This window comes from Silurus meridionalis, chromosome 10 (genome assembly GCF_014805685.1).
Source record: "Silurus meridionalis isolate SWU-2019-XX chromosome 10, ASM1480568v1, whole genome shotgun sequence".
NCBI lineage: Eukaryota > Metazoa > Chordata > Actinopteri > Siluriformes > Siluridae > Silurus > Silurus meridionalis.
In genome coordinates, this window is record NC_060893.1 from 4576877 (window position 1) to 4602789 (window position 25913).

The 25913-nt window shown below is 38.9% G+C and overlaps 1 protein-coding gene across 2 annotated transcripts; it reads right to left on the reverse strand.

Annotated features, from left to right (window-relative positions):
• Nucleotides 1–1773: 1773 nt before the first annotated feature.
• Nucleotides 1774–25548, reverse strand: slc6a13 (solute carrier family 6 member 13). Of its 2 annotated transcripts, XM_046860267.1 has the most exons (16): nucleotides 25413–25546; nucleotides 24443–24648; nucleotides 23147–23347; nucleotides 20938–21072; nucleotides 19810–19950; nucleotides 19586–19673; nucleotides 17978–18110; nucleotides 16609–16743; nucleotides 11376–11479; nucleotides 10465–10589; nucleotides 6561–6673; nucleotides 6017–6154; nucleotides 5717–5819; nucleotides 4702–4802; nucleotides 4326–4496; nucleotides 1774–4227 (listed from the first exon to the last, which is right to left on the reverse strand). In XM_046860267.1, exons 3-16 carry the CDS (start codon nucleotides 23322–23324, stop codon nucleotides 4063–4065), a joined length of 1830 nt encoding a protein of 609 aa, XP_046716223.1. In that variant the 5' UTR covers nucleotides 23325–23347; nucleotides 24443–24648; nucleotides 25413–25546; the 3' UTR covers nucleotides 1774–4062. The 2 variants fall into 2 exon arrangements, with proteins under 2 accessions (XP_046716223.1, XP_046716222.1); XM_046860266.1 differs by lacking the exon at nucleotides 24443–24648 and having other exon boundaries at nucleotides 25413–25548.
• Nucleotides 25549–25913: the final 365 nt, after the last annotated feature.

Consider the following 25913-nt stretch of genomic DNA (forward strand, 5'->3'; position numbering starts at 1 on the left):
TTTGAAATGAAGGCAAATTGTGTGATTTTGTGCAAATGCAATGGTATAAGTGGCTTATGAAAATGCTTACGGACTGTTTTGAACTGTTTAAGCCGGCCTTTTCTCACGATGTCCAGCTTTTCTTGAAAAGTCAGTTTGTAAATGGCCTTGTAATTGTATCTGCGACCAAATCATTTCCATTTAATGGCATTTAATTCACATGAATATATTCAAGCTTGTGTAGTTTGCGACAGATGCGGGTTGATAGCTCTGACTAGCATGCTCTCTGACTAGCTAGCTAGCTATCCAGCTCTCTGTGTTTGCTTATCAAGGTAACACTCAGCAAGCTCCCTGTCCTTCTGCTGAGTTAAACTGAAATAACAGAAAAGTTAATGATGTCCTCCACAGCAGACGGTCTCTTTCTGTCTCTGTCTTTCTGCCTACTAATATCACATAAATGGCAGGCACTGGTCTCTGCCGCTTTATAGTACCCTGTCAATCTGCTGAATTCAAGTAAATAATAAAAAGATTATCCTATGCCCACCATGGTGCTCAGTCTTTCTTTCTCTCTCTCTCTCTCTCTCTCTCTCTCTCTCTCTCTCTCTCTCTCTCTCTCTCTCTTTCTCTCTCTTTCTTCACTATCTGCCTATCAAGGTAATGCACAGCTGAAGTAGTTCCAGCAGGTATTAACCTCATTACAGTTCCCCATCCTTCTGCAGAGTTACACTGAATTAATGGCCTATGTCTACCATGGCACACTTTCTCTCTCTTTCTGTTTCTCTCTCTAAAGTGCCTGTCAAAGAAAGAGGGGGAAAAAAGGTGCTTTATACGTGTCACATGTACTTTACAGCACAGTGAAAATCTTTCTTCGCATATCCCAGCGATTTTTGGAAGCTGTGGTCAGAGCACATGATCAGCCATTATACAGCATCCCTGGAGCACTGAGGATTAAGGGCCTTGCTTAAGGGCAAAGCCCAAGAGCTGCAGGTTGGCGATACCAGGGCTCGAACCACTGAGTTACCACCATCCCAGCTCCCCACAGCAACCACAAAAATGCTCACTCTTGGTGCCATGATCACTTTCGGATGGAGCGTTATTTTCCTAATAATCCAACAAATTACTGTCACATTTTCCTTCCATGTACAATAATATGGTTAATCAAAGGAGCCACTATAATGCAAGTGTACTGAACTTTTCACGAACTTGGAGGCATATAATGTCTTTGCATTAAACGTAAAAGACAGGCCTCTTCCTTGCATAATAACATCCATGTGAACAAAATGAGCACCATGTATACAGAGCATGCTTAGTTTGGAGTGGAAGAACTTGAGGGTCCTGTATAGAGCCCTGACCTCAAACCCACTGAACAGTAGGAACCGGTTTAACACGATCTGCAAGGGGGTCCACAAGCTGGCCATTTAATGTATTTACCTCAATTTATCTCAAGATTTAACTGATAGAACTCATTAAACTCATTCAATTCAATTCAAAATATAAAATCCTAATAATAAATGTAGTCATTTAAAAAACAACAGGCTCCACCAACCACTGTAACAAGTGTTTGTGTGTGTGTGTGTGTGTGTGTGTTTGTGTGTGTGTGTGTTTTTTTCCCTTTTTTCCCTTCCCCCTTCACTTTTATTCCTCATACATTTTGCATCCCATTAAACATTGTGGCGCACCATTTAATAATAGCACAAGGAAATAAAAAAGAAAACTGCAAAGCATTTCCATGCTTCAGTTACCACAAGCTCTGGCTTCACCCTGAGTACATTCCAATAACTACAGGGAGTCCAATTAGAAATGAAATGCATTTTAATCTGGGTACTTCAGACTCATTAACAATGAAATGGAACATACAAAATGAAATTGTCACATAAACGTGATCGTTCTGTACATATTATACTCTATACCGTGTTTCAGAAAGAAGAATGAAAGTGTGAACATATTTACACAGCATATTTGGAAAAAAAAAAAACATCTGTTAGCTAAATTGTTTTCCATTCACATGGAAAAAATATACTTACATTTTCATCAGAACACTTTACAACACAATATTGATAATGCAAATACGCACTTTTTGCCAAGAGTGAGAGCAATATTTATGTTGTTTTACAGAATACAGTTATAGTACAGGGTCTTGCACAAGAGATTAAACATTGGGAAAAAAAAAAAAACATTCACCACAGTATTTGGCAGATCTTTTTTTTTTTTAATCAGGAAATAGCAGTCCTACATACTTTAGTAATAGCAATGCTTAGTCTAGGCTGAAATACTTTTAGAGTATGCAACTTATTTTAAGAATTAATTTGTTCATGCATTTTTAAATAATTGGTATCTGGTATATCCAGTTTACAGTTTCATGTTCATGTATCACAAAAGTATCACAACATATTTTCTGTTCTAACGTAAAAAGTATGTATAAATCTCTATTACTGGTCGAATTAAAATTCTATTACTATGCCAGTTAGTGTGAATAAATTTCACTGGCTTTAATTTTTAATCCCAGTAAACTCCTACTGGAGAGTAAATTCCAAATATAAAGACACAATTAAACTGTGTATGGGGTAACGTAATAAAAATAAACCATAACAACACATACAGCGATCACTCATAACATTATAAGCGGTAAAGTGAATAACACTGATTATTTCTTCATCATGGTACCTGTTAATAAGTGGGATACATTTATTAGACAGCAAGTGAATATTTTGTCCTCAAGGTTGATGTGTTAGTAGCAGGAAAAATCGCGTAAGGATTTGAGCGGTCAGACGGTGAGATCATCTCCAAAACTGCAGCTCTTGTGGGATGTTCCTGTTCTGCAGTGTTCAGTATCTATCAAAAGTGCACAAAGAAAGGAACAGTGGTGAACCGGCGACAGGGCCATGGGCGGCTGAGGCTCACTGATGCACGCGAGAAGCGAGGGCCGGCACGTTTGGTCCGATCCAACAGATGAGCTCCGGTAGCTCAATTTGCTGAAGAAGTTAATGGCGAAAATGTTTAAAGGGTCAGGAGGACAAACACAGTATTAGGCAGGCGGTCATAATGTTATGCCTGAAGAGCGGCCATACCGTTATGCCTAGTCAGTGTATATCAATATAGATCCATAGAGATTTAGTATAATTAGATCAAAAAAATTACAATCTGTATAAAGGTTATATTTCGAACGATTAAATTATATATAGGGTATTAATTACAAAATGTAATTTTACGACATGATTTGTGGCTGACACTCGTCTATACTTCCTTCAGGGATAATCAACTTTAAATAATCTACCAACTCTACCAAAAAGTATGTAAAATGATGAATCATTTACATTTATGGCATTTTGGAAGACACAAAGTGACTACCAATCATATAATTTGTTATAGGGTTGGCTCAAAGACCCAGCAGTGGCAGCTTGGCAGCTTGGTGGTGCATGGATTTGGACTTCCGAACTGTCCAACTAGAAGTCCGATGTCTTAACCTCTGAGCTACCACTTCCTGTATTCTAGATCATTGTCCATAACTCAAACCCCCAGATTACACCACCTAGGGTTGTATCTAAAACTATTAGGCAAAATATATAGCATCCATTTATCCTGGTCATATTTGCAGTGAATCCAAAGAACATCCACATCACAACTATGTACTTGATGGGGACAAACCTTAACCCGATACCAGCATGTTACTGGACCCTATGCATACTACTTACACACTTGTTCACACTTAGGATAATTTTACATAACCAATTCATCTACTTCCATGTTTCTGAAGTGAAAGGAAAAAAACATAAGCCATGGAACCCACAGACATTAACAAGGACTAGGTAACTTTTAATGGTTTAAAAAATTTTTATAATGAAAAATTGCACTGCTTACTAAAAGGCTATTGGCCCCCTCCCTGTGGAGAAAATAGTATGTTAACCGAAAAGTTGCCCATAGAGGGCGATATAGCCTTTTCTAAGATCCACTTAAAAGGTTTTCATTCCTCTCGGTTGCTGCTATTTGGTTGTCATCAGCAGTGTGAGGTATAAACAAAAGGCATTCGAGGACCACTTTAAAAGTAACATAAACATCCTGCATTGTCTCTTGCCATTGAGGCATTCAGCATTGCGATTCCTTCTCACTGACGGGAAAGTATCCATCCTTGGTAGAAACTCTTCTCAGTGGAAGACCATCCCCATCAGCAACAAATATAACCTGTAGTTTCTCCTGCTCCTGCCGTGTTATGGGCAGATCAGGGGATGGCTTGGTCAGCTCATGGAATCTCTAAAGATATAGAATGGAGAAGAAGGAAAAGAAGTTGTTGAAGAGGTTCAAACTAATTGTAGCATTTGGTGTCTTCTATGTTGCAATAGCCGATCCACCTCTCTTAGCGTTCCTTTGGCAGTGCCCATCTTATATACGATCCACAGAGGGATACAGACCATGGATGACAAAGCCAGAAGCCAGCCCAATGTATAACCCCACCATGGATACACATACTCATTGTTGTACTTCAATGGAGTATACTTAATCAAAGAGAAGGCAAAGGTACCCTACAGAAACAAAAATATTAATGACAAAAGAAATAAAAAATGTCCAAAATCTATAGTTAATTAGGATGAATAAAGGAGTAGCTTGAAGCAAAGCAGGGTCATATGGTGTAATTACAATATACATTATGAATTATGAAATCTAGTTTTAAACACCAAACAAACAAATGAATAACAAATATATTATGTACATATTTAAGAAACTTACTAAACAAGTGGCTGGAGTCAGGAACAACCAGCAGTACTTAATGTAGGGTCCAGGTCGATAACCAATCATGTCCTCAATGTTGTCATAAAAACGATCAGCACCTAGAAATGATTTTCAGACTGGAATATTAATACCATCGTTTAACATTTGTATAATTAGTGTTTATAAATTGAATATTATTTATTACTTTATTATCCAGGCTCTATATTGTGTGCAGTCGAGAATAGGCGTATTAGAATTATATATACATCCTTACAATTGATCTAATGTTAGAGGTGGTAAAACAATGCTAGTTTGCATATTAAAGCTAGCATAACATAAGGTCAAAAGCATGGTAAGGCTAAAACCATGTGTCACTGTAAAATGCACGATTGGCGAAACTGCTAATGATAAAATCCAGTTATTTGCGTAAAGGCACTAAAGAATTGTAAGTGTATTACAACAGAAATATTAGAACATTTTTGGAAATTAGGTTTTGTAAGGTTGTGGACACCTTAAGATACCATAAGGTTTGTATGTCCATTTTGAACATCCCATTTGCTGTTATAATACCCTCCACTCTATTGGGAAGTTGTTCCACTAGATTTTGGAGTGTGTTTGTGGAGAGTATGTAGCAATGTATGTGAGGTGAAGAGGCCTGGAGTGCAGTCAGTGTTCACATTTAGTCAGAGCTCTATAGCAGGCCACTCAGAATCTTCCACTCCAAGGTACAGTATGCATACCATATCTTCATATCTTTAGCTTTGTGCGCAGGGGCATTGTCATGCTGGAACAGGTTTGGGTCTCCTAGTTCAAGTGAAAGGAAAATGTAATGCCACCATATCCAAAGACATCTTTGTGGTAAAAGTTTGAGGATGAATTACATATGGTTGGTGTCCCAGGGCTTTTGTCCATGTAATGTTTATATCCTATACATCTTTGACCTTAAGTAGCTGGGCGAAGTAATGTTTTTAACCCCGCCCGCAAAAAATGAAAAGACACTATGTGTTAGAATATTTGGTGAACATATTCTTACCATAAACCCAAGCAATGCAAATAGTCTCAAAAATGCCAACAAAGAGAAGGCATGTCCCACTGGCTGCATAGTAGTCAAACAGCTGGAAGACATACATACCACCCTACACCAGAGACAAAGACAAAGACAGAGACAAAGTGAGAGTGAGGACCTTGATATTGTCTCACATATCTTTATTTATTTCATTATAAAATCTTGACTAACAGGCCACCACTGGTTCACTGGTTACACTGATAAATGTGTCATTTTTTTATATACCGGGGTCTATAATATTACGCAATTGCTTGGCCATTGTCCTACCTCTGTCAGCATGATCAATCCCATGAGAAAGGAGAAGAGGGCCACAGCAAGGATCAGAAGTTCTCTGCGGTTTTTACGACGAAACACTGACGGGTACATGTCGATTACCGCCGTCACCAGACTCTCCACACAGACAAACTGAGAGATCAAAGTCAAATAAAGTCAGTAAAATGTACTAGTGGAAATCCTTCGTGCAGTGACAGCATTACAAGAGGATGGTATTACAACTGGATGAGCAAAAGGTCAAACAAATAAAAACAAATGAGCAGCTAGTTCATGAAGATGAATGGATTTGAATAATATAGTAAAAAAACAAATAAAATATATGCATATAGTATATATATTTTTTAGGAAAATATACTATTTAAAAACAACATCATGACTATAAGGATATGTAGTTATTAAGTAAATCACTACTGCTACCCGTCACTTAAGCTGATTGTTTAGTCGACTATAATTATCTCAGTAGTCTATAATAAAAATTCATTGGGGAAAATATGTTATTACTTTTTACATTCAGGAACTTAGCACATTTGTGTTTCACCTGACTGTCCAGGCCGAGCAGCACAATCATAATGAAGAAAAAACAGGCCCACAGAGGAGAGAAAGGCATCATGGAAACAGCACGTGGATAAGCAATGAAAGCCAATCCAGGGCCTGGAACATTAGTGTAAAATATTTTTATTTTACACACATATTTACACATCATGTATTGTTATTATGATGTACTGTTCTTTAGATGTTGCAGATAAAAAACACCATATAGAAAATGCTATCTAATGCTAAGTTACATTATCTACACAATATCATGGAAACATGACTGTTCCATCCATACAGTATGTACTTCTTTCCCGAACTGTTGAAAAAAGAAAGTTGAAGGCAATTGCATAGGATGTCTCTGGATGTGGTAGCATAAAATTTGGAGACCCAAAACTGTTCCTGCATGAACAGAAATACATTTTGGGTTAAACTGACTTTGCTAACACCCTTTTGATACCTAACACTGAATTTAAATCTAATAGACTTTTAATTTATATATATATATATATATATATATATATATATATATATATATATATATATATTAGGGGTGTAACGGTACACGTATTTGTACAGAATTTTTTCGGTACAGGACTTTCGGTTTAATACACTCGTGTACTTTATGCAGTCATTTTTACGTGCTGAACATCTGAGTTCAAATCCCCTATGAAACGTATTAGGTATTATTATTATTATTATTATTATTATTATTATTACTAAACTTACACAGCAATGCCATGGGTATAAAAAAGAACGTCTTCGGGTTACATATGTAACCATTGTTCCCCCTGAGAACGAGATGCGGCGTCAGAAACGCTTTGGGAAAGCCAAATATATGGTTACATACGTAAACTGGAGACATTCCCATTCAGGAACCCGAGCTGCATTAAAAACGCTTTGATTTACCAATCCCTGCCTAGTGTGGACGGGCACAGCTAGATCAAAGAACAGTTGCACTGAGGTTGAGGCTATAGAACCTGACAAAGGTCAGCGTGGTGGTCCAGCCCGCAGTGTTGGAAATGTCTTGGAGGGAAACCCCAGAGGACAAGGCCTTAGTGGCTGCCACACTTCGAGTGGAGTGCACTCTGACTCCGAAGGGAGCGGGGAGACCAGAGAACCCATAAGATGAAAAAATTGTATCCACAATCCATCTGCTGAGAGTCTGCTTATTCGCAGGAAGACCTCTCCTCGGAGGGCCATTGCAGACAAACAGCTGCTCTGACTTCCTCCACAGTTCTGTTCTGTAGACTTATATGTCGGTTAAGCTTCTCTTGGTCTGGGGCCTGGAAGGGAGGAGGAGAAAATGCATGGAGCCTAATAGGTTTTGGGACAACCTGAGTCTCAAGAGTGAGCGGTTCAGCTGATGCAGGTCCAGTATAGCAGTGGTCCCCAACCCCCAGGCTGCGGACCGGCACCGGTCCATGGGTCAATTGGTACCGGGCCACACAGAAAAAATACATAACTTACATTATATCCGTTTAATTTATTATCTGATTCTGAATGATGTTTTATTTTGGAAAATTACCGGATTCTCTCTGACACATCTGTCTATGACTCACTCTTGATGCATGTCAAGATGCTTGCCTCGGTCACATGTCTTACCTACATCTGCTTCCTTCTTGAAGAGGCTGCTCCGGCCAGTAACACATAATACATTACCACTAAATTGAAACCCCTAAGCTAGCAAAATGAACAAAAAACAACACCATGGATTCACGTCTGTTATTATATTTGGAAAATACCAGTTTTTATGCCGGTCGTATCATTTTATTTTGTTGTATTTATCCGCCACACCTTTAAGGCCAGTCCGTATAAAAATTGTCTGACATTAAACCGGTCTGTGGCACAAAAAAGGTTGGGGACTGCTGCACTATAGGATGCAACACTTTATCGGGAACTATAAAGTACCGGCTGTTGAACTCAACCTCTCTGTCTGGTGGAGGGACCACCTTGATGGCCACCTTCCTCAAAAGAGTTTTTACTTCCTGTTCCATGACCGGAGCCTGCCGAGCAGCCCCGTGGGGGCGATGTGGGAGGAAGTGCTTGAACCAGCGCGGCACCCAGGAGGACAGCCTTATCCCTGTCGGAAAGATCCGACAGGGTGAGCCAAATGTGACTCTTTGTGGAGATGAGGGTGGCCATGGACCGGCCAATGGCCTTATCGGTCTATTTAACAGCATTTAGGGACATATCTCCCATGTCCAGCTCCCGCAGCAGATCGGCCTGATAGGTCTGTAGCACAGCCATGGTGAGCAGGCAGCCTGTGGCCTGACCCGCTAATGGAAAGCGGCTTGGTGGAAAGCGCTGGGGTTTTGAGAGACAATGCATCGCCAGGGGAGAGATAGCTAGCTAGCATCTCTTCAATCCGGGGGATCGCCCCATAGCCACACTCCCTCAGTCCTATATTCGAATATAGCGACACCCTGGGACTAAAGGGGCGGAAGGAATAAAGCCTAGCCCACGACCTGGACAACTAGATGTGCAGGACTTGGAAAAAAGAGAAGCCCCAACGCAGAGGCAGTGAAGTGGGTTGCAGGAAGTGCTCGTCCAGCTTGCTAGGTGGACAACCCTTCTCCTGATCAGCCGGCCACTCTATTTCGAGTTTGGCCATGGCACGGGTCACTACCTCTAATAGCTCCTCGAAAAGGCCAGCCTGAGGGGTAGTCTTGGGGGACTCGGAGACCTCCATCCATCCTTAGAGGAAGAGCGGCAGAGCTAAGAACTCTCCTCGCAAATCGAAGAAACCTCTAAAAGGCCTGCATCCAAACCTTGCAATCAAGCACTGGAACGGGCAGGTGAGGGTGGGGAAATAGACAAACACGTCTACAACCCCTCTGCAAGGTCCACTTGCGAGCCCTAGGTCCTGTAATATATATATTATATACATATGTTAATATTTTGGTGGATCTTTAATGTTTTGGGACCTGGACATTTTGTTTTGAAGCATGACATCATGGATCAAATATAAGGTATTAAATAAACACCTGAATGCCTTTGCCAGAAAGCTTGAATGGTCATTTTGGATTTACAACAGGACACTGATCCAATACACAAATCAGAATGAACACAAAAATGCTGTCTTCTTCCTCTTCTTCTTTCATCTAATAAAACTCTATTCTAATTCTGTCCATCGTCGTCACTCCCACTGAACCATTGAAAATCTCAGTATCTTTAGCTCTGCCACCTCCAGCTCCACCTCCTGTCTTTCAGTCAAAGCCACTGTCTCTAAACCATACAACATTGCAGGTTTTACAACATTCTTATAAACTTTCCCTTTCATTTTTGCAGATACCCTACTATTACAAAGAACTTCTGCTATAACTCTTCTCCACCCACTCCACCCTGCCTGCACTCTTTTCTAAATGTCACTAACACACTCTCCATTACTTTGCACTGTTGACCACAGATACACCTTCTCCACCTCTTCTCCCTGCAACCACACCCACTGCCCTCCCTCTCATTTACACTTGTACTCTGTCTTACTCCTACTGACTTTCATTCCCCTTCTCTCTAGCGCATACCTCCAACTCTCCAGGCTCTTCTTAACCTGTTCCCTACTCTCACCACAAATCACAATATCATCCGCAAGCACAAAAGCTATACTGACTACAAATCAAGGTCCTGTCATGGCTGATTCAGTCCCCTGGCATAAACCGCATAGAAATGTCACAAAAACATAAACCTTTGAGGTGAACTGAAGAAGAGAATCCACCAGCATTAACTTCAGAATTTGAATGATTTAGAGAGATTCTGTATGGAGGAAGGATCTCAGATCCTTTGCCATGTATTCTCCAACCATATCAGGCATTATAGAATATATCTTTTTAAGGGTTCCAATATTATTGGAAGACACTTTATCCAATTTTTTTCCACACAATTGAAAACACAATTTAAAATGCAATACACACCTGATTCTGCTACCTCTGAAATAGGGACGTTTTGCTCAAAAGACATGAAACCCAGGATAGAAAAAATTGCAAATCCAGCCACAAAACTTGTGCCACTGTTCAGGAAGCATAACGCCACACAATCTCTGTGGGTAAAAAGTAGAGAACAGCAAACTTACAGAGATATTTACTGCCAACATAGCTTTAAAATCTTCTTTTAGACATGGATGTATAATAAATTTTTCACATTAAATTCACTTATTTATTTCTTTTTAATCCTTTAGTACATGCTTGACCTGACTTTTCTAGATTTGTATGGCTCTATGTATTTACCTGGATCTTATCTAGCACTTTTCCACCATTATGTAGATACACTACATAGACAAAAGCATTGGGATACCTGATTATTCCAGGTTTTTATCCCCAAACTGTTACCACAAAGTTGCTGGCATGCAGTTGTAAAAGATGTCTTTACTGTTACTTGAACTAGGATTATTTAACAGATTCTAGGATCTGTTATTCACAAAGCCCTTTCCAGGAAGATATGGCTTTTACATGGGTTGAGTGGAACATCTTGAGTTCTGACCGCTATATTTGAATTTGAATTGCTTTGGGATGAATTAGAAACCCTGACTGAACCCCAGGCTTCCTCACCTCTTTTACAATACATCAGTACCTGAGTTTACTAACACCATTGTGGCCAAATGAGCACAAATCTCCACAAGCACACTCCAAAATCTAGTGGAGCATCTTCCCAGAAGAGTGGTGCTTATTATAACACCTAATAGCGACAAAATGTGGAAAGGGATGTTAGCAATCTTATAATAATCTTATGGTCAGGTGTCCACAAACTTATACCTATACAGTGTAATATATTTCATAGTTAACAGATATTTTTTGGATGAATTACGGCATCCTTTCAATATTCTCACCTGTAACAGTTGTTGTTGTATTTATTGTAGCTACCAAGTGCTGTCAAACAGCCCAGACAGATGGCATAAGAGAAAAAGATTTGTGTTCCTGCATCCATCCATACCTGGAAAAGATCAGCAGAATGAGAATGAAGGTAAGATTTGGTTCTCCTAAATGTAATTCAAGGCATTTAATGTACACAGTAGCCAAAATGGTATATAGGCTGAAAAAGCAGATAGAATAAAACATTTGTATACACTCCCGCAGTCTACTTTCTGGCCAGTCTGACTCTGAAGTACTTTTAATCTCAAGATCTCCCATACTACACATTACTATACTCCTTCCACTGGTCATCTTCAGCTTCTGCATCACTGATGCTTGTCTACAAAGCCAGAAATGGACCAGCATCCCTCTTCCTACTGTAGCAGGACTCTCAACCCAACACTGCACCACTCCACCTCTCTCCTTCTGTCATTTACCACCAGATTTAAGGCATTTGGTAGATGCACTTATCCAGAGTGACTTTCAACTAAATGGTTAAGGGCTTTGCTGCAGGGGCCCAGCAGTGATAGCTTGGTAATGCTGGGATTTAAACTCATGATCTTCTGTTTTCCACTTGTTTCTTCATCCTAGCCACATCAGTAGTAGTCATTAAATTATATCTTAAACTCTTCCTCTTTCAGTAGTACTTAAATTAGCACTTCTTCTAGTCTTTCTAGCTATATTCTCTTCCAACAGATTTTTTAGACTGATGGTATTCTTAGTCTGTGTCCTCATAAACTATGATCAAAGTGCATTTATTTGTAAAGTTTTTTGTAAGTCGCTGTAGATAAGGGTGTCTGTCAAATGACATAAATGTATATGTACTGATCAGGTGTAGAAATTCAGGGTGAAGTACAGTAGGAACTGACCCAGTTTTTACTTGATTGTGGCCTTCATTCATATTAATTATCATGAATATATATGGATAGTAGGGATAATAAGTTTGATTCTTCAATTTTAAAAAGTGTGCATCGGATACAAATTGCCATTTGTTTCACGATGCTTTGATTTTGACATATTTGCATCGGTTTAAATAATTTATTTATATATAATTCTTAGCACATGCCCTATACTTTTATTATTTCAAAAGTGACTGATAGACCGATATTTTATATGTAGTTTGATTTCTTCTCATGAAACTGTCTCTCAGCACCACTACTGTTATGTGAATATGACATATCAGAACACTACAGAAACCGAGGCATGTCCAGAGAGACACATAGAATATAGATTAACATGGCAGAGGTAGAGCTGCATCTTCCTGGAAACAGAACAGGAAAAGAACATCTGCTTTTGTTTAATACTTTTTCTATAAAAAAGGTTATTGCTTTTTATCTCACAATTCTGACTTTTTTGCTCACAATTGCGTGATACAAACTTAAAGCTGTGATTCCAAGGTATACCCTAGTATTGGTAAATGGTAAAATATATATATAAATATATATAAAAAAAGAAATAAAAAAATAGAAAGAAAGAAAAGTTGTAAAGGCAAGCAGTCTTTCAGGCTATGTGTGGCTTGTCTGGGAGCAGAGCATGCTCGGTTGGAAAGAGTTGGCTGCCCACATTGCGTTCTTATGTCCATGCGGACACTCCTCTCTAGAAAAGTGCTCCCGCTTCTTGCGGTTCTGGCCCCATTTCCTTTGTGGTGAAGTGGTGACTGAGTTTATGGGGGTCGCAAATGGATCTGCCAGAACCAGCGCTCTCTTTCTCAAGGTTTGAAAGCATGCCTTTTGGTGGTTTCTTCCCCATATGAGGTGAGCGCTGTGCTCCACCACTCTTCCTCAGAGGAGGGGGAGAAGATGGACATTAGTGATCTTGTGAAGGACACCCCCCTACAGCCAGTTCTGTTTGAGAAACTGCTGCAGGTAGTGACTTCTGCTGTTGCCAAGCTGTATATCGCTTGGGCTGATAAGCAGAAACTACGTCCCCTGCGCAAGCTGAACGAATGTTTCCTGCAACCTGCGTCACTACCTCCATGCCGTGGCCTGCCTTTTTTTCCAGACCTGCACACAGAGGTGACCAGGTCATGGAATAAACCTTTATAATAATAATAGTAATAATAATAATAATTCAGCCCACCTCTTCAGCCCCAACATTTCTCTTTACACTAATGTAGTAGGGCTGAAGGAGTGCAGTTGTGGGATGATGCCCATGGTTGAAGAGATGCTGGATGGCTATCTCTCCCTGGGTGCTGCATCGTCCCTTAAGGCCCCGGTCCTGCTCACCAAGCCTCTGAGGACTACCTCAGCTCTTGTCGGCAAGGCTTACATGGCAGCAGGTGCTAGGCATCGTGAAATTCAGAGACGGAGTGTTGCCAGAAACAAGGGACCTTGGGTGACGTTCCAGGCTGAGGCCCAAGGAACTTACTGATCTGAGAACTGTCATCTTTAATAGGAGGTCTTTGGCCAAGAGATCCTGATGAGTCAGGAGTTTTTAGGGTCTCTTTAGGGGTGGGGCGACGTGCACCTCAGTAGCCCCTTCTCGATGCTTTTAGGGGATCAGCTCATAAACTTAGCCTTCATCCAAGTATCCAGTGAATGGGGGGGCTCACCACCTCTCAGGAGGCGCTAAAGCTGTGCGAGGGCATAGCCCCTCGAGAGACTGATTCCCTTAAGCGACTATCTGGCAGCCTGGAAACACCTGCCGGACGTGTCTCAGTGGGTCGTGCGCACTGTGGAGATAGACTATATGATTTAGTTTGGGTCTTGTCTCTCCCGGGTTAACAGGGTGTGTCACACTCTGGTTGGGTTGCCCTAGCAGGTTCTGGTTATGGAACAAAAAGTAGAAACTCTCAGCTAATCAAGGTGGTCCCTCTGTTCGACAGAGAGTCCATGTTCTACAGCTCTACAGTACTTCATAATTCCCATGAAGTATGTGGGCTGTGTTCTATTTTAGATCTACATAAGCTGAACCAATCTCTAATGAGACTCAGGTTGAAGATGCTCACCCTGAAACAGGTCATGTCCCAAATCAGGTCAGAGGACTTGTTCATCAAGATAGATCTGAAGGACATGTATTTTCACGTATCCATCCACAGGAAGTTCCTAAGGTTTGCTTTTGTGGCTGAGGCTTACCAATATCGGGTCCTTTCATTCCGTTCCAGCCCAGCACTCTCACCCTGCACCTTCACAAAGTGTGTAGATTTGGCTTTGTCTCCGCTGAGACCGCATACTGAGAGAACCACCTATCTAGGCATAGTGGAGGCTCCACCTGGAAATGGTGGTGCAAATATGGAGAAGATTTTACAGAGCACAAGTGGACCTGTTTGTGACTCAAGAAACGTCTCCACCTGTACACTTTTCCCTCTGTAGCACTGCTCCTGGGAGTTCTGGAGCGAATTCGCCGGCCGTTTCCCCTAGGCCCCATGCTGGCCAGGCTGGCCATGGTTCTCTGACCTGGTAAACCTTTTCTCTCAGGCAGGGGGCGCGTTGCTTCACACTCACCCTGAGCTTTGGAGGCTGTGGGGCGATGGTCTTTTAGACTGAGGTCATAGAGACCATTCTCCAATCCAGAGCTCCCTCCACGAGGAGGTCGTATGCTGCAAAGTGGTGCCTGTTCACTAAATGGTGCGAAAGTCACCAGTTAGACCCTGTTAACTGCCTGGTTGGCTCATTGATAAAATTTCTTCAAGAACAGTTCACCAAAGGGTTGTCTCCTTCCACCCTAAAGGTTTATGTGTCCTCTATTGCGGCTTATCATGCTGTATAGGACTTAGCCATTGTCCTGGAGGCCCTGTCTGAGCCCCCCTTCGAGCCTATGTCTAAGCTGCACTTGAAATTTCTCACAGTCAAGATTTCTACTGGCCATCTCATTTCTAAAGAGGGTTGGGAACCTTCACGCCCTTTTTGTGAGACCCTCTTGTCTGGAGTTTTATCCAGGCATGGCCAGTGCCTTCCTCTAACCCAGACTGGGGTATGTCCCCAAGGTGCCCTTGGCTGTCCCACGATCAGTTCTGCATGATTTGTTGTCTGCCTGAAGCAAAGGAATAAAAGCGAACTATCTGTTTCATATTGAATTGCACAGCACCATTGCATCGTATCGCATTGTGTTGAATCAAATCAAAATCAGATCATGCTGTAGTAGGGGTGAATCATATCACATCGCATTGGTAGCTGCTGCATGTGTATTTTTAATGTATTGTATTATTGGCTATGCTTCGAGATGCGAATCTCTCAGTTTTGGAAATGCAAGTCAATAATGGATAAGGATAATCTACATTATAAATTGCGGCTCAGTTGCAGTCCTGAGATATTATGCACACGTGAAAATGCAACAAATCCATTTTAATCTAAATACTATATACTACAAATAAAAATACATGTGGTTAAACTGTGTTGCAGACAAAACTTCTCTATTTCAAAATACAGATATGTAAAACAAACATAAGAAAATTCAGTGGGATCTTCTAGGGGAAATAGCAGCATAATGGTTAAGGCTCTGGGTCACTGATCAGAAGTTCAGGGGTTTAAGTCCCAGTATCGCCAACCTGCAACTCTTTGTCAAGGCCCTTAAGTCTCTGTGCTCCAGGGGTGCTGTAATATGGCTGACCCTGTGCTCTGACCCCAGCTTTCTAACATTGCTTAGATATTTGTAGAAAGAATTTCACTGTGCTGTAATGTACATGTGACAAGTAAAAAGCACCTTCATATTTAAAGTATAATGTTAAACAAAGTTCTTAAAAAAGTGAAGACACTGCAGCTATTTAAGCAGATTAATACTAAATCGGTATGTCCTTTTGCTCTTTTGAACACTTCCCTGTCTTTTTTCCCATGGGAGAACCCTCATTTTGGAACAGATGGGAAACTGGAGCAGAGGTCAAAATGCACAGCAGGACACGCCATAGAGATGAAACAAACAATGTTTTTCATGCAGGGTGACCAGCTTTAGGGTACATCAAACACCTGGTCGATACTCTCCAGGATAGCAAAGAAAAAACTTTTTTTTTTTTTTTTTACCCGAGAAAGAATTTAGAGGAACTAGGTTTCATGCGTGACTGCAAAACAGTCCATAATCCAGCAAAATAAATGACGGCACACTTCACTTAAGTGCCTTTTTGTAAACCTTCTCATGTCGTTAAAAGGTTATATGGATGCTTTGCAGCTTTATAGACCACAAGTGAGTTTTTTTTCCAACTCCTGTACAACATGATGGAATATATCTGATGGACAGCAAGTTTAAAATCTGGCTCTCCAAGTGAGTGATGCTGAATACCTGTGGATCAGCCAGACGTCCTAGATCAGGGTAAAGATAAAACTGGATGCCCCGTGATGCCCCCGGCAATGTAATCCCTCTGATTAGCAGAATCAGCAGCATTAAATATGGAAAGGTCGCAGTGAAATAAACCACCTGGGAAGCCACAACAGGTACACAGGAGCATTAAACACTCATCTCTGCTTACAACATGGCATGGGATTTGGCCGAACTCATTATGTTTCCATTAATACCAATATAAATACAACCTCATTCCAAAAAAAATGTAAAATGTAAAAAATAAAAACAGAATGCAATGATTTGCAAATATCACTAATTCATATTCTATTCACCATAAAACATTTCAAATGTTTAAACTGAGGAAAATATTGATTGAATATCAAACATTTTTAATTTGATTGCTGCAACACGTCTCAAAAAAGCTGGGACGGGGCAACAAAAGTCTGGAAAAAGTGTTATAAAAATTATACAGATGGAGTAACATTTGAAAACTAATGAGGTTCATTGTTAACAGGTCAGTAAGATAATTGGGTATAAAAAGTGTATCTTAGAGTGGCAGAGTCTCTCAGAAGTAAAGACAGGCAGAGCTTCACCAATCTGTAAAAGACTCTCTGAAAGACAAATTTCCAGAATAATGTTCCTCAACATAAAATTGCAAAACAGCTATATCTCATCATTAACAGCACATAATAACATCAAAAGTTTCAAAGAATCTGGAGAAATCTTAAGGAACAAGGGCGAAAATCAATTTTGGATGCCGGTGATCTTCGGGCCTTCAGGTGGCACTGCATTTAAAACAGTTTTGATTCTGTAATGGAAATCACTGCATGGGCTCAGAAACACCATCTTCAAACATTTTGAACACAGTTTGCAGTGTCATCCACAAATGCAGGTTAAATCTCTACCATGCACAGAAGAAGGCATGCGTGAACATGAGCCAGAGACAGTGCCATCCGCTCATTTAAAATTTACTGAGGCAAATTGGAGGACTAATTCCTTTTTGGAAACCGAGGACACCAAGTTCTTGAGACTTAAATGGAGAGGGAACATCTGGCTCATTATCAGGTCTCGGTTCAAAAAGCCACATCTACAATGGTATTGGAGTGTATTAGTGCCTGTGAAATGGGCACCTTGCACATTTGGAAAGACAATGCTGAATGGTATATACAGGTTTTAGAGCTACAAATGCTTCCATCTAGAAAATGTATTTTTCAGAGAAGGCCTTGCATGTTTAAAGAAGACAACATTTACATATACATTTTACACAGTGTCCCAACTTTTATGGAATTGAGGTTGTATATAGGAATATTTTTCCTTTTCAAAAGTATGAGTATGTATATTAAACCCGATCATCTTCCCATTATCTCACCTTTCCAGTAGACTTGACGCCCTTCCAAATGCAGAAGTAGCAAAGAATCCATGCAAGCAGCAGACACATGACCATGTCCCAGTGCAGCTCTCCAATTTCATCGATACCCGAGGAAATCCGCAAGACTCTTCTCCTGAACAAAGACAACAAAGAAACTTTGAAGCTTAATTTGGACTAAGTCAGCGGTAAGGACTAAGCTATTTTGTGGCACTCTAATTCTGTCTGAAGAGTACAGCAGGAATGCTAAGCTTTTCTATGGTCTAATTCTTTAAACCAAGTTTTGTATATTTCAAAGTTAGACCATTTTATAATTAGGTCTTTTGGTTTGTGACCACAAGCAATATTGTGCTTATGGGTTTATGGATTTCTTTTAAATTTATTGTGTATTATTATTCAAATAGGTAACATTACTTGTAGCTAATGATAACTCCACCATTATGAACACATCTGGCAATTAAAACCGTCCGTGTGGAAACATAGATAAATACTCTATACAGTGGTACCTTGACCTACAAGTGCATTAATGTACGAGTTTTCCGAGGTACGAGCGGTCACTCTGTCGATTTTTTGCTTTGTTATGCAAGCAAAGAATTGAGGTACGAGCTCGAAACGCCGCTGCTAGATGGCGAAACAAAGCCAGGAAGCGAAGATTGTGATGTAAATTAAGATAAGCAAAGAAGAAAATGTAAAAAATTACAAGTTTAGGGATACGTAGTGTATAGTAGTGATAGTAAAAAACGAGTTTTCCCATCGCCTCTACCATCCCCCTGCCCCCTCCACCGGGGTTTTCGTTAGCTCAAGTTGTCTCATTTCCAAGGTAAATACATTGCGTAAAACCTTATTATATCTTTACATACTCTTTCTTTTATGTTTTTATACAAGATTTGTTATTTAGAAATGTATTTTCCTCATTTAATAACATGAAACATAAAAACAGGGTGGCATTTTGAGGGTTGGAACGGATTAATGCCATTTTAAGTATTTTCAATATGGAAAACTGATTTGATGTGCGAGCAAATTAAGATACGAGCTCGTCCACGGAACGAATTAAACTCGTAGGTCAAGGTACCACTGGATGGATGGATGGATGGATGGATGGATGGATGGATGGATGGATGAATGGATCGATAGATTGATAGATAGATAGATAGATAGATAGATAGATAGATAGATAGATAGATAGATAGATAGATAGATAGATAGATAGACTTCACCTTATTGTTCCCATGAAGACATTCATGTATTACAGCAGCACAGAGATTAAAAGTTTACTAAATATAGCTTACATTGCACATCAAAATAAATAATAATCTTTTGTTAAGTTTACAAGAAGCAAACTGTAGAAAAACAGTAATGTACTGGCAACCCTGCTACTATTAGGCTACTTTAAGTCTAAATCAAGAAAACAACAGCTGTAATTGAAAAATCCAAAAGCCCAGAAGAAAGCATATAAATAGCCCTTATTAAGCGGAGTATAACAACTGCTATGATTTACACACTAAACTAAAGCATTCTGTGCAATAAACTCAGTACTTTGTTTAGCCTCAAATACAAAACAGATCTATTCATGAGAAAAATATGGGTGGAAAATTTTTCTATTATACTTACTCCCAAAATTCAGTAACTGGGGAGGTTACATTCTCCATATGACTCTGGTCGATGGAATCGTGCCTTCGCTGAAATTCCATGCACTTATCTAAACAACATCATTTGCTATTAGTAACAATCAAAGGATAATGCAATCTTAGGTTTTTTGTTATGCAATGTCGCATACAGAGTTACATGAGTAGACAATGTATAAGGGCTGAGAAGTACATGTGAAATCAACACACCTGTGTTCCAGGTGTTGTTGCAGGAGGACCATGGCAGGTCCCAAGAGAAGGAAAAGGACAGATAAAAGATCCCCCAGGCCAGAACGATTATGTAATAGATATTCAGTAAGGCTACTATGACTTGAGTTGCATAACCGATTCCTGTATTAAAAAAATATATATTAGAAGAGGAAAAAAGCAGCATTAGGTACTGTCCCAAAAATGTTACAAAACAATGTTGTTACTGTGGTTTGAATCAAAATATTTCCTCAGCTTATCAGAATCAGACTATATTAACTGTCTAATAACTATTTTAATAAGAAAAATGTGTACCATCCCCAGATATTAAAACACCAGCCATATGTGGTCCATCACCTGTTCATTCCACGTTGCCACAAAGTTGGAGGCACACAATTGTTTTTGGATGTGAAAGCATTAAATATTCCCTTCACTTGAACTAAGAAACCCAATCCTGTTCCAGCATGACAATGGGCCTGTGCATGAATACAGCTCCATGAAGATATACTTCAGTTGGAGTGTAAGCTCTTTGAACACCTTTGGGATGAATTGGAACTCTGACTGTACCCTAGACCTCCTCACGTCACCTACATCAGTACCTGACCTTACTAACACCAATGTAATTACATGGATCTCTACAAGCACACTCCAAAATCGAGTGGAACATCTTCCCAGAGAAGTGAAGGTTATTATAACAGCAAATAGGGACTAAATGTGGAATGGGATTTAAAAAAGAAACTCATAAGAAGCTTATGGTCAGGTTTCCATTAACTATTTGTTTATATAGTGTATGTTTAGGTAACAGTGCTTCACCCGTATTGCTGCTGCTGTGTGTGTTAAATTACAAATGATTTGATTTGTTCAAAAATTATATAAGTATACTCATTTCTAAATTGTCAGAAGTTGCTGATTAATTATTTAAATTAACAGGCTTTGACACTAATGTCTGAACTAATTCAAATCCAGGGTTTATATCTAAATTCGATATGTATATTCTAATTAAATCCTCCTCAAACCTACACATCAGCTGAAATTTTTACGACAGATCAACATTAGTCTATTGATCATTTTATGATTCAAATAGACCAAAAATTATTACTGCCTTATAGTACACCTTGGAGCTATTCTAACCTTCAAACAATGGGCTGATTTTCCTCCAGCAGGTAACTCCCCCCTCACTGGTGTACTGCCCCAGTGCTGTCTCTAGAAAGAACACTGGGATTCCGCAAGTGGCGAGGAAAATTAAGTATGGGATGAAGAAAGCACCTGTGTGGTACATACACCAAAACAAATTAACACCAAGTCAAAGAAAATTTACAGAATAATAAAAACATACTGCATCATATATGATGTTGAGAATGAACACCAAGAACTTGTTGGTTTGGCTTAGATATATGGAGCTAATATTTTCCCAGATGTCCGTCTTCCATGGACACATTCCACGGACTAATCAAACAACATCTGGTGACGTCAAGCCAGAAAGCTTTGTTTTCAAGAACTCAACAGATCAAGAGGTCAACTTTGTGGCCACCTGGCAAACATAAAAACAACTCAGACACTCTCGAGTCAGAATTTTATTTGGGTTATTTATTATATAGAAAGTTTCAAACGATTTATTTACCTCAGTGTCACTTTAATATTAGCACATGAGAACAATCACACTGGAACACTTTAAATCTGGATTACTGTCAATATCTCTCATATATTCATTCCCATCCCTTACTGTCTAATTCTTTTATATATATATATATATATATATATATATATATATATATATATATATATATATATATATATATATATATATATACACTGTATATAATACACTATTATTCTTTTTACATATTCAGGGTTTTTTTTTTTATATTATATATTTGTATACTTTATAGTTACACTTAACCCCTTTAATATATTTGTATACTTTTGTAATTTATATTTAAATTTTTTTCATTTCCTCATATTCTATCTCCAATTTCTATTACATGTTGGACAATCGTAAAAAAGCACTTTACTCTATGTCATACACTGTGTAAATGTGTAGGTGACAAACAATTTTTTTAGGATGATCAAGATATTGATATTTCTTTTTTTGTGTGTGTTAAAAAGAGAGTGTCATAAGGAAGCTTTACTGAAATACTAATATAAACAGTGCAAGGGTAAATTTCTAATTCCTGCAGTAAATGTAATTCCTGCAGCTATAAAATTGGCTCTGGAAATTCTGCATTCATAATAAATGACTGGTCATGATAATTATTGGTATAAAAGTATACAAAATAGTTTTTTTTTCCAGTGAAATAAAGCTGAACTTGTTTTTACTAACAAAGTGTGAAAGTTGAAAAGTGACATTTTAAATCAATCAATCAATCAATCAATCAATCAATCAATCAATCAATCAATCAATCATCAGACTCATATATACTAACAAACAAAAAAACCCCATTCTTTTAACATTTAACATATTCTACATCTTGAGTGGTTTTAGCTTTACAAATAACTGCCAGATGTTGTCAAAAGTTTGGAAACACCTTGTCTTTTATATTTTTAACAGACAAATGTTCCTTTCGTTTATATTCTACACACTGGATAATTTAATGGCACTTATTTTGATCAAACTGCTCCCTTAGGCAATAACAGTAGGTTTTGGATGAAATACATGCAGCTATGTCACATTCCACTTCACAAGTTTATGTTTATATCTAAAGCACATGCTAACTCATTATATACATGTAGGGGTAATGTATAGTACATGGTAAATGGAATACTGAACCAACACGACTACCATTCAATATTTTATCACCATGCGATTCTGTCTGGACTGCGGACAATACAAGACGATAACCCGAAGCATACGACCAAGCACTGTATCTTTCATGGCATGGCCTGTTAGTCACCGCATTTACATCCTATTGAACTGCTCTGGGATGAACTGGATCACAAGCTTTACAAAACTAAAACGATTACAAATATACATTTTAAATGTGTAAATTAATTTCTAAGGTTATCCCTTACAAGTTTATTACTAACGAGTAAAGCAGTGGCAAAAAAACATGAGATGGTGTAAGAAGAAACCTTGAGAGAAACCAGACTCAAAAGGAAACCCATCCCCATCTGGGTGACACTTAACATCCATTTATTATAGTTCTATAAAACTGTTTAGGTTATCAGCTGCTCACTGAGGGAGACTTGAGAGCAAATCTGTTCATGATGATTGTAGTTCTTAGCCATTGTAGTAAACATTTCTTAAGTTCTTTATTAAATCTACAGTAAATGAACTTAAAAGGCAAAATAATTCAGACTAGCATCAAGCAAGTAAATACTGTCACAAATGTCTCAAGCTTACCTCCTCCATTTTTATAACAGAGGTAAGGGAAGCGCCACACGTTCCCTAATCCAATAATTTCTCCAGCTACTGAAAGCACAAACTCCAGTTTATTACTCCACTGGCCCCTGTCCTTCATCTTCTCATCAGTGATTGGTACAATGTCCAGCGGTCGATTCAAACCATTGGATGAATCCATCTTGGCCCTTATATTCTTTTCTCCTGGGACAAAATACAAACATTCCATGAAAAGACAAAACAAACAGGAAGTACACTGACTTTCTTTATTTTCTGACTAAAAAGATAATAAAAAATTGTTCTTTATTCTAAGACAGCTTGTCCAACATGTATTGCGAAATCTAATTTGATTTCTTTTTGGGTGCACAGAGACTATTATGTAAAGGATGGTGGTATCTTTGTAACCATTAAAATCTGTGTTTAGCTGTGTGAAGGGATATAAAGGTGATCAGGGCTATGGCAAAAAATACCCACTTGTCATCCCGATCTTCGTTCATTTGGTCAAAAACCTAGAACTGGTTCATGGGCCTCAGGTCTACTCATATATCACCCCATTGCACTGCCACATCACAGCCTTATACTACATCTATATCTTTTGTATATATTTTTATATATGATAATAGGAACATTATATCCATAATAAATCATAATACTTTGGTTACTTAAGTAAATTTAAAGGCAAAACTTCTGTTCTTTTACTCAAGTGAAAGTTTTTACTTTTACTGGAGCAATATTTTACCTTGTGTATTTCTGCTTTACCTTTTTAGATATCATATGCCCATATCATTGTGCTAGGCTGAACTCACGACAAGCGGTAGTGACTGAGTGCAGCATTGAGGCGTATAATTGTGACCCAGTATAGACATTAAAAAAGAGCTCTTTCTGGACAACAAACAGAAAACTCTCTGACTTTGCTCACTCCTGTCAGCTTACATTAAAATCCATTCGGACCCACCAGAGTACGTTTTGTTCGAATAGAGAAAGAAAGAAAAAATCTCTCTAGAAACTGAATCTAACAAATTAACAAACAGACTGGATAATAAGAGGCTAGACAGTGGCCCATACACTAAAGGTCCAGTTCACAGGGGTCTGAGCATAAGCACATTCCAGACCTCCGTCTCTCTCTCTTTCTCCCCAGGGGTAATAGATATAACTGTCCCCTTGACATAGTTGAGGTTTTAAACAACAAACGGTGATGGCATCCTGCAGTGCCAGAAGCCTTGAGAATGTGCTCTGTTTCTCCCCCAACTACCCCCCTCCGCTCTGGAGCAGAGAGGCAGCCAGCCAGCACCAACTCACCCTCTTTCCAATGAGGCTGAGCACTGAAAAGGCAAGGCAGGGGGAGTTAAGACTCAAGCTTTAACAAGGAATTGGTGGGAATGAAGGGTTGGCATCGAGCATTGAACAGAATAGGCCTGAGGGCCGGAGGTCTTTGTGTTTGAATCAAAACCTCAATGCCAGGCAGCTTGATCACAGTTTACCTTGGTTTTCACAAGCTCATGGGGCTGGAAAAAATAAGGGGGCATGATTACCAAGCAGTGAAAATTCACATAAAGTTAATAGAAAAAAAAAACATAAGATGTGCTCTCTGCTGAGTAGGTGTGAATTTTCAGAAACAGAATCGCTCTATTTTTGGAAATGGCTGTCATATGACATAATAGTGGACAATATCTGTCTTGCAGTTATGAGGTCATAGAATAAATATTAATTGGACAGAAAAGGAACAAGCAAATACAAGCAAAAAAAATTTTTCACATGTAAAAAATAAAACATATTAACCGGTAAAAAAACACAAAAAACTAATTATTTAAATAATATAAAATAAAATAAAAATTACAGATATTAGATTGAGATATAGATTTTTTTTTTGCTCAACATTTACATAAGGTCAAGGTTTTTTTTAGTTAGTTTGTTAATTAATCTGGCAGAACCGGTAGAATTTCCAAAAACCAACAATGAACAATGAGCCTCTGTACTAATTTACTAAAGTAATACACATTTACAAATAACCTAAAAATCCTGACCAGTATTTGACCAATTTGGTGCTCAATGTCATATTCAAGGTCTAAGAACAGGCAGAAATCAGTACATATTCAGTCAATTCTGCCTATTTTTGGTAAATGCTAATAACATTTATACTATGTGTACTTTCAATATATTCGGAAAAAAACAACAACCAAAACCAGCAAATCTATAACTTTATACTTGTCATGAAGAATAATAGAGATAATATGCATAATAATTGAATGATGCAGCTGACCTCACTCACCTGGCATTGGATTGGTGTGTAATGCAGTAATCAAGTCGGCAATGTGACCAGGAAATTTGACGATTTGACGATTTAATGTGAGTGCAAGCATAGGAGGGATCCGGGTCCATCTCTCCACTCAGCCCTCAATGAAGTGTTAACAACTCCTCCCCCTAATTTTTTCATTCATGAAACAGCACATTGGAGGCTTGTGAAGCCTATGAGAGTGACAGGAGGATTACATAACTTTTTTTGCCCTCCCGCTCGGCCCACAAAATGTCTCAAAGACTGGCACACGGTCAGAAGGCCACCATGGCCAGTTCTCACTGCCTTGACTAGCAATGTAACATCGTGAAAGACCACTTGACTAGAAAAAAAATACTTTTTCAACAGTCCGCTGCAATAAAACATATATAAATAACAATACAACCCCAATTTCAAAAAGTTCCCAAAACCCATATTTTATTTGCAATAGAACATAGAAAAGAGAGCAAACAAGGTAGTTTTGAATTTGATGACTCC

Bases quoted from the DNA above. Each gene is read 5' to 3' on its own strand.
- slc6a13 (XM_046860266.1), bottom strand. From the start codon at position 25,503: ATGCTTGCACTCACATTAAATCGTCAAATCGTCAAATTTCCTGGTCAC. The intron at 16,744-17,977 runs GTGAGATAATGG...GTGGCTTCCCAG, and splicing joins GCGTCAAGTCTACTGGAAAG to GTGGTTTATTTCACTGCGAC. The intron at 4,803-5,716 runs GTAAGAATATGT...AATCATTTCTAG, and splicing joins TTGCATTGCTTGGGTTTATG to GTGCTGATCGTTTTTATGAC.